The 20,628-nt window shown below is 38.6% G+C and overlaps 1 protein-coding gene across 1 annotated transcript; it reads left to right on the top strand.

Annotated features, from left to right (window-relative positions):
* The first annotated feature begins 1,793 nt into the window (after positions 1-1,793).
* DEFB129 (defensin beta 129) lies at positions 1,794-3,953 on the top strand. Its single transcript, XM_010960909.2, has 2 exons — positions 1,794-1,851; positions 3,508-3,953. Exons 1-2 carry the CDS (start codon positions 1,794-1,796, stop codon positions 3,951-3,953), a joined length of 504 nt encoding a protein of 167 aa, XP_010959211.2.
* The last annotated feature ends 16,675 nt before the right edge of the window (positions 3,954-20,628 follow it).

Here is a 20,628-nt window from a genome sequence, read left to right as displayed (position 1 = left end):
GAGGTAAAATAATCTGTACACTGAAAACACTGAAACATGAAGACATTGATGAAAGAAACTGAAAAAGACATAAATAAATAGAAAGATATCCCATGCTCATGAATAGGAGGAATTAATATTATTAAAATGTCCATACTACCCATAGCAATCTATAGATTTAATGCAATCTATATCAAAATTCCAATGGTTTTTTTTTTTCATATAACTAAACCAAACAATCCTAAAACCTTTATGGAACCACAGAAGACCCCCAAACAGAAAAGCAATAGTGACAAAGAACAAAGCTAGATGTATCACACTCCCTGATTTCAAACTATATTACAAAGCTATAGTAATCAAAGAAGTATGGTACTGGCATAAAAACAGACATATAAACAGTGGAACAGAAAGAAGAGAGACCTTAAATAAAACCACACATATGGGGTCAATTAACTTACAACAAATGAGCCAAGAATATACAACAGAGAAAAGACAGTCTCTTCAACTGACGGTGTTGAGAAAACTGGACAGCCACATGCAAAAGAATGAAACTGGACCACTATCTTACATCATACACAAACATTAACTCAAAATGTTTTCAAAGACTTGAAAAGACTAAAATCATAAAACTCTTGTAAGAAAACATAAGCTCCGTGATATCAGTCTTGGTGGTGATTTTTTGGATCTGACACCAAAAGCAAAGGTTAACAAAATCAAAAATAAACAAGAGGGGAGTACAACAAATTAAAAAGCTTCTGTATAGCAGAGAATATCATCAACAAAATGAAAGGGCAATCTACCAAATGGGAGAAAATATTTGTAAATCATATATCTGATAAGGGGTTAATATCCAAATTATATAAAGAACTCAATTCAGTAGCAAAAGAAATTGATTTTAAAAATGGGCAGAGAATCTGAATAGATATTGTTCCAAAGAAGACATACAGATGGCCAAAAAGATATATAAAAAGATATTCAATATCACTAACCATCAGGAAAACGCAAATCAAAACCATGATGAGACATCACTTCACACCTGTTAGAATGTCTATCATTAAGAAGACGAGATAGGTGCTGGCAAGAATGCAAATGATGAGGAGAAAAGGGAACCTATGTACACCGTTGGTAGGAATGTAAATTCGTTCAGTCACTATGGAAATAATATGGAAGCTTCTCAAAAAATTAAAAATAGAACTACCATATAATCCAGCAATTCTACTTCTGAGGACATATACAAATATTGAATCATTATGAGGTACACCTGAAACTAATATGATGTTATATGTCAATTATATATCAATTTTTTTTAATGAAGTTAAAGTTATGCCAAGAGCTGCCTCCCACAAACTCATTCAACAAACATGTACTGAGTTCTTATGTTGATTCAGTACCCATGCTGGCCATTGGAGACAAGAGTACAAAAAAGACAGAGTCTCTATCCTCCAGGATCCATGGTTATAGCAAGTTCTGCTCTTCTGAATCTCACACACTAAGTGCCTTACACGTAATTAGGCTCAAATAGGGAAGCAAATACATTATTCTTGTCCTGAAAAAGCCTTAAGAAGGAGAGATGCAAAGGGCTTGTATTTTCCTTCGCATTTCATGTGTCTTATATTTCCTGCCAGGACCAAGAACAGGAAATCTGTTACATGAAATGTGCAGGAAGAGCTGTTCTCAAACTGAATCACAGAAAACACAATTGCTGTGAGCTTTCGCTGTACTTCACTGCTCATGGCCTAAGGCCAGGAAGAAGCCAATAAAGGCTGGAGCTCAAGAACCAGCCAGATACAAGGCTTCCTTTCTGGCACACAGGCATGAAGCTCCTTTTTCCTATCTTTGCCAGTCTCATGCTACAGTACCAGGTGAACACAGGTAATGTGGAATCCTGGGTTTAAGAGGGGCTGGTGTGAGAAAGCAGGGATTTGGCTGTCCATGACAATGAGAGCCCAGAGAGATACTGAAAGATGAGGTGCCCAAAGATACAGCTGAAAAGTTAACCTACTGCATCAGTTATGCACCATCCCCCAGGTATCCCCATAGGCTTCTGTCCCAGACTGTCTGATGGGCACACACAGGGAGCTATGGAGAAAGCAGGGTATTATTTGTGTACTCAGAAACGATCAAACATAGAAAACTGCCTTCCTGCCCTTTACATAGCTATCATCTGGGACTCAGCCCAAGATGACATTTTGCTCTATTTCTAATTTAAACCATCTCTTGAAGTAAAGGTTCCTATCCGTTTGTACCCTGGTGTAATAAGGAGGAAGTTCTTACCCTTATGCTCATAAACAGTTTCCTCTTAGGATCCAGTAAACAGGTCTCCATCTCAAATTTTACAGAATTTTACAGAGATTCATTCCTTCCCTCAGCCTTTGTCTTCTCGGAAATCCCCAAAGTACCCATATCTGCATCTAGAAACACATCGTGGCAAAAGGCTGAATTAGAGGACTGGTCACTGTTTTTTGAAAAAAAGACAGAAGCATTGAGACTTGTTTCAGAATATAAGAATCACCCGAATATTTGGGATAACTGGGAAATGGGTCAAGGAAGAGAGAACAAAAGAGTCAAAGTGTAATTTTTTTAATCTTGGGGCCCTAAGAGAAGGGCTATAATATTAGCAAGTATGGCTGTGTCATCTTGGGTAAAGTCAGTCAGCTACCATGAACCACAAATTCCACATGAGAAAGAAGGGTTAATCAATGTAGCTGCTTGGAATACAAGAATTTTACTGTGTTGTCTTTGGTGAGAAACAATAGTGAAAGGTACGTCAACATCAGGCACTACATAAATTTCTTGTGATTTTTGGAAAATCAGTTGAACTAAGATGAGTGAGAGAGAAGTTTCTTGATTTGGAAAAAAAAATGATGAAACATTGGGATGGAAAAATCATCCTGCAGATGAAGATGAGGTACTAAACTAAGAAGGGAATTTAGAGATGCAGATAACAATGTGGGTGTTATCGTCACAGAGATGAGGTTAAGGCTATGATAAAACATCTGAAGGACATAGTGTCCAGGGAGGCTGAAAATGATAGAACACCACCCCTGGAACCACAAACAAGATGAGGTAATGGACCACTGGATTTGGCAAGAAGCCAGAACTGTTGAAAGTCCTATTGATTCTCTTTGGACATTCTTTCTTGGATTAGTTTTATGACAGATTTTACTCTTGTCAGTATTTTCTAGGATCATGGGGAGAGAGTGATATCCTACAAGCGTCTAAGTGGTTATACTGGAGGTCTAAAATCTTATCCTCAAGCAAATAATTGAGTTCCCTTTTTTTCTTTCCTCTATGTGCCCTAGATTTTTTAAATTACTCATTGAGGGGAGACTAAAGATTTATTTGAGATTTCAGAGGTGTACAAAGACTTTCTTGGCCTGCCAGTTGCCTCCATCAACAGTCTAACCACTGTACTTAAAATTTAGCATTAACAAACTCCCTCTAACTCTATTCTTCCTGCTCAAGCAATTTTAACATCAGATCTAGTTATTAACTGCAGCTTATTGGTTTTCTCTTTCCTTTGTGCAGAATACTTTGGCTTGGGAAGATGTGTGATGGGTTTTGGGAGATGCAAAGACCACTGCGCCATGGATGAAAAAGAGGTAGAGAAATGCAGAAAGAAAAAATGTTGTATTGGACCAAAAGTGGTTCAATTAGTAAAAAGCTACCTGCAGAATGAAATGCTCCACGGACTTGAAGAAGACTCCCAGAAACTGCTAAAAACTACCAAGAATTCTAGTGTAATGATGCAAACAAAGTATCATATTTTCTCTCTTCTCCCCAAAATCAAAAGTTCCAACCCTTTTGCCAACATCAACACCATCATCATCCCAAATGGCACCGCTGGGGACTCTGCCACCGCCAACCCCATGATCTCAAGAAAGACTACACACACTTCTACTTCTACTAAGAGTGACACCAAGGAAAGAAGAGATTCAGCCACTGACTCCCTGCCACTAGCACCACCACCATAGACACTGCCAACAGCATGACTGGAGCTGGAGGAAGCAGATGAGCAGGGATGTGGGTCTTTCCCTTAAAACACCAAGTTCCTCTTTATCTTTGCTATCTATAAAATGAGACGTCGAACTATTTTCTCTGTCATCAGTCATTCAATAAACACTATTTAAGCACCCACAGTTTACATGATGTTATCATTCTCACAGGAGTCTCACAAAGGAGACAGGGCTACAAAGTGATAGAATTTTAGTTTACCTGCCCAGGAGAAAGCAAGGAATAGGAATGCTGACTACAACATTGAATTTGGCCAATGGATGACCCAAAGTAAGCCTCTGTAATAAGGACTTATGGTTCTCATATTGTTGCTTTTCTTGGGGCAATAGGAATCAAAACAGTAGGAATATTTTCTTTTTTCATAGATTTTTCCCATAGGAAAAACAGAATGTGGGGAGGAGCAAGTCCGCCTTCTCCACAGAAAAACATAACCTAAATTCATGGAGCTATTTAAGATAAAAATATGGGGGGATGAGGGGAGGAAGAAGTGGGTAAAGATATATGACTTCTATCTCTGAGTCAAGGCATCTTCAACAAGACTCCCAACAGGAAAACAGGTAATAGGTAGAGCAGTGCTTCCAATAGAATCAGGATACAGGCCACAAATGCAAACCATATAGGTAATTTTTAATTTTCTGGTGGCCCCATTAAAAAAGGTAAAAGTAAGTAAGTGAAGTGGATATTAACAATACATTTTATGTAATGCAGTAAATCCAAAACATCATTTCAATATGCAATCAATGTTAAAATTATTTGAGATATTTTGCATTTCTTTTTGGTACTAAGTCTTTGCAATCTCATGACAGCACATTTTAATTTATACTAGCCATATTACAAGTGCCCAATAGTCCTATGTGGCTAGTGGCTACCATATTGAATGGCACCTGGTTAGAGTTCTGAGGGCACAAGTAGCTGTAGGACTATTAGGCAATGGGGGTGTGCTAATCTGAAGAAGACAGCCATATTTCTGAGGGCTGTGGTACAGAAATTAAGAGTATAGAGATTCAGGTCCATTGCTCCTGGGGTAGCATTCTTGTTCCGGCACTTTTTAGCTCTATGGCCTTAAACAAATCACTTATTCACATATGAGCATTCATTTATTCATGCATAAAATGGAGATGTAAACATATTATATTCCAGAATGCACTTTCGTATATACCAGGTCACACTTCACTTTATTGCTCAAATTACAATAACATAGACCCAGAGTCCAATTTTTTAATATGTCCCTCTCTACTACATATCACCTCCTTCAATATATAGACCACCTTTTTTTAACCTACTGGTTCTTTACTACAGTGTCACCCTAAGGAAGACAAGGATTTTCCCACAATGCCCCACCGTAATACTAGAGTGCAACTTTTTAAGATATGGCCAAAGTGTTTATACAACAGAGAAGAGCTGCCACAGAAAGAATAATTTGAACTCCTGCTAAATATGTGTTCCTGGAAGAATCCCAAGTATATCTTATAGTGTTAGATTCCCTCCCTGCTACAGCTATTTGCCAAATTCTGAAAGTCCAGCTTATCTTCCCACATTTGGTGTCCCCTCTTCATTTTCCACCCACAGAAAGAAGAGAAAACTTCTTGCCTAAGTTTAAGACTTTCTTTTGAGTTCTCACTTCCTATCATAGAACTCACCCATCTCTTCTCAGGATGAATGATACTGGGGAAAATCCTTTTCCTTAGAGAAATCCCACATGCACTGTAATGAATATGGTATTTCTAATATCTGTTCTTCCCTTTGATTATAGTAATAGAACCTTCCTAATCAGCTTGACCCAAGGCCAGCCATAGTAAAGGCTACAGTTCCCAGACAAATTGGCCATTCTTCAATGCAGAGAAGCCAGAACTAGTCACCCTTGCAATTTGTTAATATTCTTGGTGAAAACATCTTGTTTTCTATTTTAAAGGCAAAGAAGGGCCTTTTTTAAGCTTTGGGAGCCCCATGGTGACCGCAAGTTCTCCCTTGGGATTCACAGCACATCCTAGTACACTCCCCAGACTCTGCCACTCCATGAGATTAGGAGTCACCCTGCCTCATCTAGTGCTGCCCCCAAACCCTACCATTCAAGGGCTGTGTGACTCTGCATTTTTTAACTTCTTAGAGACACTATTCAAACCCAGACTGATTAGATTAGAAGCCCATGAACACTCCACTAACTAGCACTGCTTCTATACTAGCACTGCACAGTGAACCATCAGTCAAGCAATCAATCCATCAATATACTGCTACCCTACCCCCAAACTATGTATGAAGCTGAATCTTTCCTACTTTTGCCAGTAGCAGGTTAATTCTACACAAAATGATAAATTATTCTCAAAATTGTGATAATAGTATTGGTAAAATTAGAAAACTGGATAAAGGCATAGTCAGAGAAGATGTAGGAATAGGGGAATCCTCAAATACTACTGCCTTTAGAAGTATGGCCAGGCCCTCTTTTTAGAGCACAATCTGCTACTACTTATTCAAATTCATTACACATTTATCTTATGACCTAAGAATTCTAGTCCTCAAGATACCCCAAAGATAGTCTTACCCAGGTCCTAAGAGGACATGTACTAAGTTGTTAGCTACAGCATTATTGCTATTGGCTGGCACTCTAAGGCAATCTGGGGAGCCACTGTGGAGTAATGGATCCATAAGATTATATGGATGCACAATTTAGAATACTACACATAAGTTAAGAGCAACGGATTCAACATACACAAAGCTATTATAGCTCTGAGTAAAAACAAAAAAGAAGAAAGACATTACTGTTTGTGTAAAATAAAAATGTATGTAGAAAGTACATATTTAAAAGAACATTTCAAAAAAGATATTTATTAAATTCATTAGATCAAAAGGGAGGGAAAATAGAATAGGGTATACAGTTTAAGAGAAATGAATGGGTAAACAAGAGATGGATCTTGCACTGACCAATAATGACTTTGTGTCATGAATGAAGGAAAGTAACTAATTCAATAGCTGAAATTTAAAAAAAAAATTGTGGAAGGGAGAGGGATGGATACCAAGGGACAGAGTAGCTGGCCCTGTGGCCCAGACCAGTTGGAAAGCTTTTGCCCTCTCTTGGCCCCAGTAAAATCTTGACAACACAGGCCAGAGAACACTCTCAATATGCCTCAAAAATTCAAAAAGGCCCAGCTAGCCAGCACATACGTGTACAGGAAGAACAGATTGTCTTTCTCTTTGGACCCTGGATCATGAGTCTGTAGCAACTATGCTAAAGCGGAAGACTCCATCATTTTCATGGAGTTTCTGCTGCATCCTTTGGTTTACATCGAGCTGGCAACTAGAGTACCAGCTACTTTCTCTTCACCAGGTCTGAGCCTCACTTTGCAGACCTGTGTGATCTTCTGTGAGCTAATAAGATTATCAAGCTTCCTGTGGATCCAAATTATGGAAAAAATTTAAGACAAGATAATGAGAGTGTATTGCAGTCTCTACTAGGTGGAAACAAACAGCTTAAAAACTACATGACTGGGAATCACTGATACTGTTGGCTGCTGCTCCCTCTCTCAAGTGAGTCTAGGAAAAGAAACCTTTTCTTAGCTTTTGAGTTTTTGAGCACAATCCCAGAAACTAACACATAATCATTACATAGTACCACTTGATGCTAATGGCTCTAGAAATTTTTTGCATCTATATCATATATCCAGGGGTTATCAATGATGCAGTCTACCTCTCAGGGAACCTAAGAACTGAAAATTGATGCTGGTGAACAAGATCAATGAACAGAAGCTCAAGTCAAAGGCAACCCAATAACTTAGTAAGTGCTCTATAACAATACCAAAGGGCATGAAAGAAAGGATAGCAACCTGGAGGAAGAACTATAGAGAAGCACTGTTAATAATGAGAACATTTAAGAGTGGTAGAGCGTTTTCTAGTGCCAGGTACATTACTGAGGGCTTTGAATGTATGATCTTATTCAGTTCTCACAACAACCCTATACATATGATACACGTAACACAACTGAGGTTTTAGTTAAACCGCTGAAGGTCACAGATCAGTTGTAGACCCAGGATTTGAATCACGTCTTTCTAATATCAGAGCCCTTATGTTTAGTTGCCAGGCTACCTTGACTCCCAGGGGCAACAGCTTTGGAGCATGTGCCCAGTCACAGTTCTATAATAAGGCATCTACATGGGTAACCTCACATCATACTTTTGGCAATGGCTTGGAAGAAGCTAAGGAAATCGTAATTATTACATATGCTGGTGACCCAATGCAAGGAGGGGAGGAGTGAATATGCTTTTATCCTAAAGGACTTCACAATCCTAAAGGACTTGACAGCTCCTGCGATTGCCAAATTTAAGTAACCTGGTTAGTTCACCCTTGGATTATTGCCATTACTTCTAGCCACCACATCGTAAAAGGAATTCAGGAGAGATGGAGTTAGGGTATAGAATAGGAGTCATGATAATGAAAGTGCTATAAATCTCCATAAGGAAACACACACACTCTTGATGTAAGTCATAAATTCAGTGATGATACCTCTCGGTGCTTTATTTAAGAAATGTGAAAGAAACAACAGTTCTACAATCAGTTTCCTCCCTTTACCAGGGCTGTTTCTGGAAGGAAAAGAAAAACAAAGTTCATTACATTGGAGTCCCCTTATAAACATGCTCATGGCAGACTTCCTAGCAAACTCATTAAACTATATTAAGTAGTACAGTCTTTATCTAGCAGCATGCACCTGCTTCATCTAGAATTGTTTCTGGTAAACAAAACTTGGAATCTATGGATTTATAGGCATGGCTCCTTGAAAAAAATGTCATGTATTTTCCATGCTATGTAATTTTCAGAGAATAAATTGGAGAAGTGCAGAAACAGTCCCATTTTTGTAAGTAATGTGCTCACACACAACTCTCAGACATCATTTAGAGATCTCTAATATTAAATCCAATCCGTAACTCATTCTAGTTTGGCAAGAAAGGCCCTGGGAAGCGGTGTGGACACTCCAGACTTGTGCATGTTTTACCTGTGCTTCATAATTGCTTGTATCCTTGAAATGATTACTGAAGTGTAATATGGGAAAGATCTCTGATTCCTGTGAATCTGATTTGAATCTAATCAATCTTGTGTTAATCTCAGGAAAGAAAGCAAATATTTCTGTGTGAATATGTTCATTGCAAAACTTTTCAAAAAAGATGTTTTTCCTACATGGAAATAGCTTAACTGACTTTTCCTCATTGTGATGTTACATATGGTCATTTTACAACATTCAGATGAAACATAAAATTATGAAAAATAAAAATTACAAATAAATTATCTTCCCAAAGATAAAGACTCTTAAAAATTTTGGTATATATCCTTCCAGATTATATATCAGACTAGATCATACTATATATATTTTCTCAAAATTTTCCTTTTACACTGATATATCACTGACAACTTTTTACGTTACAAATCCTCAATTATCACCATTGTTTAAAATTGCACAGAATTCTAATGTTTGTTATGTGCCATAAATGAGCAAATTTCCTATTGATGGACATTCTCTATCTTGGACAAAGTCTCTAAGATTTTCACATACTCATTATGAGTAATGCTCAGAAAGAAATACAGTACTTTCACCTTTGTGAACTTATCCATTTATTCCATGTGTGCTAATTCTGAGTCAAAGGGCAAGCATAGTATTAGTTTTGTTTTGATTTATTTTGTTTAAGACATTGAATATTTACTGACAAACTGCTCTCCGAAATATATTGTATCAGTTTAAAATCACAGGACCAGTACACAGCAGCCCCTGTTTAGACAGTCTAACCAAACCTGTTTGCCCTGATGTAAGAGATTTCTGCTTTCTCACCGGCCCATTGCCCAACTTCTGATTTCATCTGAAGTCTAATTAAGGTTTCAGCTCCAGGCAGGTGACACGCAGCTCTGTCCCATCTGCCCCACTGCACTCTCCCCAGGCCTGTCCCCACCCTTCAGGCGTGAAGTTCTTGCCTCTGGCTTTTGCTGCTATCTTGTTCCTGGCTTCAGTAATCTTAAGTAATCTGGAATTCTCCATATTGAGAAGAGACTGAGAGAGGGGAGGGGAGACAGAAACATAGGCACTAGTTTTAAAAGGAAAGAAAAAAATTTTAATGCACATGTATAGGAGGGGGAGGAAAGCAAAGAGAAGAGGTTTAAAAAGCTACATTTCTCTGAATCTAGCCATATCCTGGTTTTGAAGATTCGACTTTGGAATTATTTAAATATTTTACCTAATCTAAGTAGGTAAAATGTGTATCAAATTGATGGCATAACCACAAATAAAAGAACTGTTTGAAGTAATGGGAAATAATTACTCCCATTTTGTTTGCCAAAGGAAAAAATTGGGAAAATAAAATACACAGCCATCAACAGGATTTAACCAAACCACTGCATATTCATATATATAAAGCCATGTAAAATTAGAAAAGAATAATGGATTTCTACAGTTTTAGATGTGAAAAGAGCTCTTGGACATTAAATTTTAAAAGGAAGCTAAAGAACAATATGTACAGAATGATACAATTATTTATTTTTTATGATTTGTTAACATCATATAGTAAATTTGGCTTTTTCCTTTCAGTGTACAGTTCTATGAATTTTAACATCTTTAGATTCATGTAACCACCACCACAAACAGAACATTAAATAGCTTCATCACCCTAAAAAGATACCCTTTTGTTTTCCAACTCTCATCCCACCATAATTCTTGGCAACAAATGATGTATTTTTCATCACTATAGTTTTGCCTTTTCTAAAAACTTCACATAAATGGAATGTTTGAGACTGGCTTCTCTCATTCAACATGTCTTTGAGATTCATTCAAGTTTCCATGGGTATCAAGAACACATTCCTTTTTACTGTTGAATAGTATTGTAGTCTAGGGATATAGTACAAGTGATTTACTCTTTCACTCACTGAAGGAATTTTGGCTTGTTTTCAGTTTTTTGGCTAACACAAATAAAGTTGCTATAAACCTTTGTTTACAGATTTTTGTGTGATCCTAAGTTTTTATTTCACTCGGGTAAATACACAGGTGTAAGGTTGGGGAACTTCATGTAAAATGGAGTCGGGAGGTCAGAAGGGGGAGATCTCACACTCTACCCCTCAGCGTATACTGTATTACCAACAGGAAGAGACGGTACCTTTGCATCTCCAACATGAAGAAGGTTAATACTTTACTACCCAGCAGGAGGAAGAAAGGACTTCTCCTTACCCAGCAATAACCCAGCCAATGAAAGACTATCACAACTCAGCCAATGAGAAGTCACTACATTTCAAGCTTCCAGTTTCCTCCCACAAACTCTTTGTGGGAGGCCCTCTCAGCCTCCCCTTCTCCTCTATAACAAAGCGTTTCCTCTCCTTGGTCTTCTGGACCTGTCTGTGGTTTGTCATAGTTTTACATGTCCTGAATTACAATTATTTGCTGTTACCGAGCAAACCCATTTTGCTGGTAAAATAATTGACTGTTTTATTGTCTTAGGTCAACCCAAGCAATGCATGAAATTTCCATTTGCTCCACATCTTTGCCAGCAATTGGTGTGGTAAGGAATCTTTATTTTAGTAATTCTCATCAGTGTGCAGTGATACAATTGCTTTTAAAATTCACAGAATTTTAAAAGTATATTATGTGCTATTTGTGTGATTAAAACAAAGCACAAATGCATTAAAGGAATATAAAAATAAGCAGGCAATTCAAGAAGCTATAAAAAGAACATCAAAATGAACTTTTTAAATTTAGGAGGCATATACATAATAAGAATAGTTTGCAACACCCTCAAATTCCTCCCTAAAGCAAACAGCAAGCAGGAAAGTGTAAGTGCAAATCAAACACAAATTTAAAATAAGATCTTTAATTCTCCCTGTTGGAAATAAGGCAAGAGACTTATCCCCTCCTCCTTTTTCTTAGAGTATTTTCTTTAGAAAACTTCTAAACTCTTACTCTCTCTCTTTAAAATGAATGTAAATCTTTCTATAATTTAAGTAGTCATCTTGATAGCTTTACAACCCAGGAATGTCTTTCTCAAAGACCTGGGAGCTGCCCCCTTGAGATGTAATTATCAAGAAGATGGCGCCTCTCACTCCCCTTTTCTGTAGGAAGGTAGGAGCCCAACTTCAGCAGGTTCTTTGGGCTCCTCACTCCAAATTGCAAAAGTGCCTCCTGGAACAAGGATATGAGAATTTTGTTTTTCCTTTGGATGAAGAGAATTAGCAAACACAGATGGCCACTCTAATTACCAGGTGAATCTAGGGTAAACTATGTGTGACAAATGATGCTTTCAGGTCCTCTAACTTCAGGGCTAGTTGCTGTTTATCTTGAGAACATGTACATAATGACTGCATCTGCCTGACTGCATAAATATGTATGATTTCTATCTTTGCCATCTTAGCAGACTGTCTGCCACACATTACATTCTGGCTTAATGCTTAGTGACAAAACTGTTTTCTTTCTCTTCTACCTTTGTGGAGAGGTTTTCTGGGATGAGAGGAGGTTTCATTTTTAATTATATTGTCCCCAACAACAGCAAACGCACACACACACACACAAACACACACACACACACACACACACACACACACACACACACAGATAATATCACCAACATAACTAGGTGTGACAGAATTACTCTGATCCAGACCAGAAAAAAAAAAAACAGGAAAAAAAAAAGAGTAGAAAGAAATAAAAAGGGACTACAAGTACAATAAAAACACTAACACGTGCCTCAACAAGGAGACCATCTTGCCTTGAATGTCAGATAAAATCAGCTGTTTTCAAAGTGTGGTCACCAAAAAGGGTACCCTCTGTGCATTGTTGGTGGGAATGTAAATGGGTGCTGCCACTATGGGAAAACAGTATGGAGGTTCCTCAAAAAATTAAAAACAGAACTACCATATGATCCAGCAATTCCACTTCCAGGTATTCATTTGAAGAAAAAAAAATACTAACTCAAAAAGGTATCTGTAACACTATGTCCACTGCAGCATTATTTACAATAGCCAAGATATGGAAACAACCTAAGTACTCGCTGACAAATGAAAGGATAAAAAAATGTGGTGTGTATATATAAGATGGAATATTATTCATCCATTAAAAAAGAATGAAATCTTACCATTTGCAACAACATGGATGGAACTTCAGGGCTGAGTGAAATACGTCAGATAGAGAAAGACAAATACCACATTAGCTCACTTATATAAGGAATCTAACAAACAAAAAAACAAGCTCATAGATACAGAGAGAACAGACTGGTGGTTGTCAGAGGTGGGGTGGGGGTGCTGGGTGAAACGGGTAAAGGGAGTCAAAAGTTACAGAATTCTAGTTATAAAATAAATAAGCCAGAGGGGTGTAATGTACCACTTGGCAACTATAGTTAATAATACTGTAGTGCATATTTGAAAGTTGCTAAGAGAGTAAATCTTAAAAGTTCTCACCACAAGGAAAAAAAAATCCTTTAACTCTGTAGGCAATGGTTGTTAACTAGAGTATTGTGGTGATCATTTCAAAATGCAACCAAATCATGATGTTGTACTCCTGAAACTAATATAATGTTGTATTCAATTATACCTCAATTAAAAAAATTTAATGTAGCCTCTGTTGACCTGAAACAAAGAGACTATCAGATATTTCTTCCACAAAGAGGGATTTATTCAAGATCAGCAGAGAATTGCAAATCAGGGTCTGTAACTATGGTGAGTCACATGCAAGTCCCCCCACAACAAGGGAAGGAGACCACTTTTACAGAAGGAGAAAGGAAGTTGGGAGGGCTCTAGTAAACAAAGACTCCATGGCTTGTCATTGGCTGAGTCCTTGTCAGGAAAGAAGAGGAGTCTTTCTTCTTCCTGTCTGGCTCTGCTATCATCACAGGGTGTGAGAGCTCCCCTTTCTGGTCTCCCAACTCTGTTCAGTTGAGGTTTCTGTTTATTAACTTTTTACACCTCTGAACCATCAGCATCAACAGCACCTGGGAATGTTTTAGAAATGCAACTTCTCAGGCTTGGCCAAGACCCACTGAATCAGCAACCCTGGGGTTAGGGGCTCAGCAGTCTGTATTTTAACAGACCTTCTGGATGACTCCAATGCATGCCAGAGTTTGAGAACCACTGGGCTAGGCAAACAGATCTGAGAACCACCAGTAAAACCTGGAGGATCCTTACAGGTGACAGCATGTGGAAGTAGGTGGATAGGGAATTACTGCACTGAACTGATCACTCAAGAGTGTCTGAAATACGAAATAAAAAACTCCTTATAAAGACAGTACAGCAGAATGGCTGGTGGAAATCTTTAAAACAACCATTTAAAATCTCTGGGGGCAAATTTTTTAAACCAGTCTCTGGAAATTTACCTAAGGTATACAGCAAATCACAAAGCATTTACTCAAGAAAACCTACTAAATCTCACTGTGATAGAGTCTATGGCATTGGAGCCGGCACTTACTCTCAACACACACACACACACACACACACACACACACACACACACACACACACACACACACAGCAGGTCCAAGTACTCCTGGCAGGGACAGCTCAGAGGACAGTGACCCCCTTCCGCACCCCACCAAGCCACAGTCACAGGGTCATACAGTCATAGGGTCTCATCCCAGGTTTTACTCCAGCTCTGTTCAAGGCAAGCCCAGTCAAGAAGACTAAGCCTCCCCTCCCCAACCTAACTCCCATCCCTAGGATGGAGGTTCTACCCCAGGAGTGCCAGGTTGAACACTTGAACTGCGATCATCCTCCATCCCCAGCTCCCAATCATAGGCAGAGATTCCAAGAGGGGCAAGCCAAGAAGACAAACGCTGCCATTCTCCCAACCCAAGCTCTGGGTAGGGCAGTGGTGTCACTCCAGGAGAAGCTGATTCACTCCAGGTTCCACCTAAGGGGAGGGAAAAGACAGGAGTATGGGCAGCTCTGCATCTCTGCTTAGGGGGCTGTCTTTATTTGGAAGAGAGTATGGGAATTCATGCCGTAAGGTGTTATTGGGAACAATAAAGATCCTAGTGGCAAACAATAAAAAAGAAGGGTAATTGCTCTGGAAAACTAGTAGCAACAAAGAAACAGCAGGGCAGCCAGTAGTTTCAATGAGAGGCAGAGCTTGGAAGGGCCCTACCAGAATCGCCTTCACTGAGGGAGCCTGGAACGCTGTGCACATGCATTGGCTGAACCCACTCAAGAGCAACCAGAGCAACCACCTGAGAGCCACTAGTGCTTGGATGAACATGGAATAAACTTAATATATAATTGGAATATATTGTGGAATAAATTAAAGAATCCTCAGCTAAAATCAGAGTCAGGACAGGTTCACAGGAGGAGCTTTCACATTCTGCCATGTTATCATCAATTACTCAAAACAGAGACACATGCCTGCATCTCCAACAGGAAGGTGCTGCCTACTTCGCTATCCAGCAGGCCCAATGGACAGCCTAGTTAATCAGAGACAGTAGCAACCCAACCAATGAGAAACCTCCATACTTTGGACTCCCAGATCCTTCCAATGGACTCTTGTTACTACAGTCCCTCCCAACTCCTCCCTTTTCCCTATAAAAGCAAGTTCCCCTTCCTTGTTCTCTGTGTTTGTTTATGGGCTACCATAGTTGGCATATCCTGAACTGCAATTCCTTTGGCTATTCCTGAATAAACTTGCTTTTGCTGGTGAAATAACTGGCTATTATATTATTAAAGTTGAATATATGTAGTTGATATTGTTGAATATATATATATATATAAAGTTGATATATATATCACATCTTCCTTATACACTCATCTTGTTAAAAAATAAGACAACAGACTTAAAATGGAGTCACTTGTGCTAAGCCACATACCACTAAACCAAGACTTGATTTAATTACAGTTTCAACTTCTCCAGAAATGAAACCTTAAACCAGGCAATCAGGAATCACCTGGTCACCTAGCAAGGTAATCTGCCTGATATCTTCCTGCCATCCCATAAAGGAAAGTGATCTTGCCGCAATCAATTCACTTATTGCTCGTATAACTTCCTTGTTCCCACTAGATTCTGCCTATAAAAGTGTTTCATTTTGCACAGCTCTTCAGAGTTCCTTTCTGTCTGCTAGATGGGATGCTGCCAGATTCAAGAAGAACTGAATAAAGCCAATAAGATCTTTAAAATTTACTCAGCTGAATTTTGTTTTTTAACAATCTATTGATGAACACTTAGGTGGTTTCCATATTTTGGCTATTGTAAGTAACTGCAATGAACACAGGAGTGCAGATATCTCTTTGAGATAATGATTTCACTTCCTTTGAATATATATCCAGAAGTGGTACTGTTGGAACATAAGGTGGTTTTATTTTTAATTTTTTCTGGAACTTCCATACTGTTTTCCATAGTAACTGCACCAATTCACATTCCTACCAACAGAAAGACACATTTTTTAATAACACGAAATAAAAGTCATGGAGGATAGCAATAGGAAATTTGAACATATCCATTATCTAGAGCTGCGTAACAAACCATCTCAAAACTTTGTGGCTTAAAATAACAATGACCTATTATTTTTCACATTCTGTGTATTCTTTAGTGAATTTCACCTGTACTTACTCATACAGCTACATTCAATTGTCCTGGGCTAACAGGTCCAAGATGGCTTCATCCATAGGTCTGAAGCATTGGATTTGGCTGATGGACAGTCTGCTTCCAATAGGCCTCTCATCCACCAGTAGGAAAGGCCACTTTATTTGCATGGAAACTGAGTTCCAAGAGGGCAAAGTACAGTGCACAAATGCTTCTCAAGCCTCTTTCTGAATCAGTTTCTCATTGGCCAGAGCAAATCAAGTAGCATAGCATAGTCAATGTTGGAGGGACAACACAAGGATGGGAACACTGGGAGACATGATTCAGCGGGGACTGTTAATGTAACTGTCTCTGTCTTCTAGGCTGTAATAATTCATATCCTTCTTACATGCAAAAAAAATGTACTCTCAAACTTGTATCACATTAGGACATCAAGCTTAGGTATGAAGACTAAGATCTCAACATCTAAGCTTTAGAGGTCCAAATATAGGTAAAAGTGCAGAAGACCTATGAACTAAAAAGATGAGTTATCTGAGCACTCTACACATACACCCAACTCAAAGTACAATGGAGACACAAGGATGGGATAGCTACAATTGACATTCCTGGTCAAAAGGAAGAGAGTGGTAGGATGAGATATATATAAGCAGTGACTGGTCCAAAGCAATTTTTAAAATTAATCAGGCACATACTGACAGTTCCCTACACTCTGAGAACAGGGAATGTTCTTGACTATTAAGTAGTTCTGTGCCCTAGGAATGATTCCCTAATCCATTTTTCACTTCTGCTCTTGGCTCTACCTTTTAGGCACTTGACTCCATACTGTGAGACACATATAAATATATGTCTCACATATATTTGAGATATATATATGTACATATACATATATATTTGTATGTATGTATATAAAAGAAGTGGACTGTTTGAACTAAGTAACTTGCTTATCCTGCTTCCTGCTTATATTTAGTTGGACTCCTAGAGGAATCCTTTAATTTTTAACTCTCAATTCTCTTTTACTCCTAGATGGTGGTATTTTTGCTTATAAGATTATGTTTAAATTTTGATGGATTTCTCATGAATCTAACTGGCATTGACATTATGACCCCTGTCTGTAAGACAGACCTCTCTTCTTTCTGAATAAAAAATTTTAGGTGTTGTATCTTATGTATAGCATAGGATTTGACTTGCTTTTATTATTCAAATGGAAAATTTTTTAAATCACAGATTTATGAGCTAAGTGAATGACTGTTGTTGTTTTAAGCCACTAGGCTAGTTTGTTATGCAGCAACAGATAACTGGAACAATAAGTAGCACTTAAAGTTTTTTTTCCTAAACCAGGTGCCCAGACCAAGCCAAAAAAAGTGGTTCCTAGTGTGCTAAATGGCATGCCAATGTCAACTATTCTACCTATTAATGTATGCAGGCAATTTATTATTCTAACTCAGTTAGTCAGCTGGTGTTGACTAAAACACAATATGATGTTTTGGTCAATGTACAGATGCCCCCTTGGCTGGCCAACAGAGTCAGAAGAATGGTACCCAGGCCAAGAAGCCCAGGCTGGGCTACTGTTTATCTAAGGACCAGGTGACTTCATTGGTGATTTTTTCTAGCGTGATTGACAGATTGCATACCACTGTTTTCGGCTTAACTGTCCACTCCCCATGAATAAGACCACATCTCATAACCAAGCAGCATCTATGAGGACTTCCCAGGACAGACCCCCTCCCACCATGCCCTCTGCTTTAGTTCCTCTAAAGTATCTACAATAACAGTATCTGATGCACATATCTTTATGACAGCTGCCAATGCCCTCAGCTAATAGTATCTTTATTGTTCTCTGCTTAGAGACACAGACACAGACACAGTAACTCTTGTGAGTTCTTTTAAATTCTAAAATTGTATTTCATGAAACAGCCTCAAAAACATCTAACTTCTCATGTTCACATGGGAGTGAAGAAATCTAAGGAAATGGAGGTACTGATTATGAGCTATAAAGACTGAGCACATTCAAAAGCAGACTGGGTAATTGTGCAGCCATTGTATGAAGACTGTATAGGCAAGAGTCATCAACGGTTGCTACATCTAGGGTGAAATTTTGATGATAAGCAGAGATTTGCATGGTCTTAACATGTGTTGCACAGACTGCTTACATGACAGTACATATAAAGTGGTGGGAAACTGGGCTTGTACCCTGACCAAGTCTTCAAAATTAGCATCACCTAGGAGGGACAGATGGAGATGGTGCACCTCCAGGTGTGATATCCTGAAAAGGACATGGTATCTCTGATGTCGAATTCTGACTAAGAATGCATAACCTCAATCCAATCACAAGGAAACATCAGACAAAAACAAATGAGGAATATTCTCCTAAAATGAAAATAAGAAGGACTGTATTACTCAAAAATTACAAAGTTATAAAAGACAAAGAAAACCATAGAAGTATCCAAATTAGAGGCTAAAGAGGTAAGACAAACTGAAATAAGTCTTACTGAGTGCCATAAACTGAGTATTTGTGTTCCCGCAAAATCCTGCAAATATACCCCCAATGTGACTGTATTTGGAGATGGGAGCCTCTAAGGAAGTAAGGTTAAATGAAGTTATAAGGATGGGGTCCTGATCTGATAGGATTAGTGTCCTCATGAGAAGAGACACCAGAGAGCTCGCTTGCTCTGTTTCTTTGCCAAGTACCAAGGAAAGGCCATACAAGGACATAGTGAGAAGACAGCTGTTTGAAGCTGGAAAGAGAGCTCTCCCCACAAAGCAGCCATAATGATACCTTAAACTCACACTTTCAGCCTCCAGAACTGTGAGAAAATTAATTTATGTGTTTTAAAAAAGAGAGAGAGCGCTTCCAAGTTGGTGAATACACAAAGATTCAGGGAGGGTTGTGTACTCAGAGAAATACAGAACTCTGCACCTCCTCCCACATACCTTGTCCCGTGCATCTCTTCCATCTGGCTGTTTCTGTTGGTGGTACTGGGACACACATTAGACTGGTGTCAGAATGGGGATTTGCAACAGTGACTGTAAAAAAAAAAAAAAAAAAAAAAAACACAACATAAAAGCAGTGAGTCAAGTTATTCAGTGTCTTACTAAGGACTATAGCCTGGGAGACAGCCTCTCAGATAGCTCTGAGAAATTACTCCAAAGAGGTAAGGATCAGTATACATGTAAAAGGTCAGTATACAGGTAAGAGTCAGTATATATATGATTCTGGCAAAGGAGGTACATGCAACCAAGCACACAGCTCAGTAAAAGGTTGCTGTTAGTCACAAAGGACAGATATTTTAGTTAATGGTTTTAATGCTTTTTCAAGTACGGGAAGACACAGGAATCCAGGTTTATAAGGTTTTCTCCTGAAAAGATGTGACTATCTGAAGACCTGTTCTACCCCTTTTCCCGGAGGATAGAGTGTTTCATTTCTGATCTGTACCCTGAACTCCTCTCAGAGTGTGTTGAAGATTAGCAACCACAGTGGCTAATGACTTAATTCTTGTAGGGTCAGATGACAAGTGACATTTTTTAGCTAGCAGCAAGAATAGCCTTAGCTCATGGAAACATGTGGTTTGAGAAGAACTGCACATGTCTCAGTCTTCTACTTCCAACCAGTCTGGGGGCTAGTGCTTATGTTTAGTGTATAGTCACCATCCTCTACCTGGGAGGGGAGACAGGGGTCTTAGATCCTGAAGAATAACTCAAAGACATGTGTCAAATTGTTCTGTATATCCCCTGAGAAGGACCTAGGACTCTTTTTATCACTCAACTATTGTCATTACCTTTCTTGCTTAACTACTTTTCCCTTGTTTCTGCATTCCCTCACCTCCCGAATTAGTAACTGCCTGTGCCTGCTCTATGGAACTCAGCAAAGGCCTAGGAGATGAAGGTCTTTTTTTTAACAAACCAAAAATGAGGGACAGAGGGCCCTGGGAGGGCCCCTCAGGGTCCTGCTTGGTTTCAATGAGAGTATTCATATTGAAACTCAAGCAAAATTGATTTTCCTACAGAAATATCTTCTCTTTATCCAATCATGAAAGTACATACAATCTTTCCCCCAAAACTCAGACATTACATAAAGACATATAAACAGACATTTCTTTACAAAGATTAAATCATATGAGATGTAT

This window comes from Camelus bactrianus, chromosome 19, assembly GCF_048773025.1.
Source record: "Camelus bactrianus isolate YW-2024 breed Bactrian camel chromosome 19, ASM4877302v1, whole genome shotgun sequence".
In the NCBI taxonomy this organism is placed as follows: Eukaryota; Metazoa; Chordata; class Mammalia; order Artiodactyla; family Camelidae; genus Camelus; species Camelus bactrianus.
This window is presented reverse-complemented; position numbering and strand designations above follow the sequence as displayed.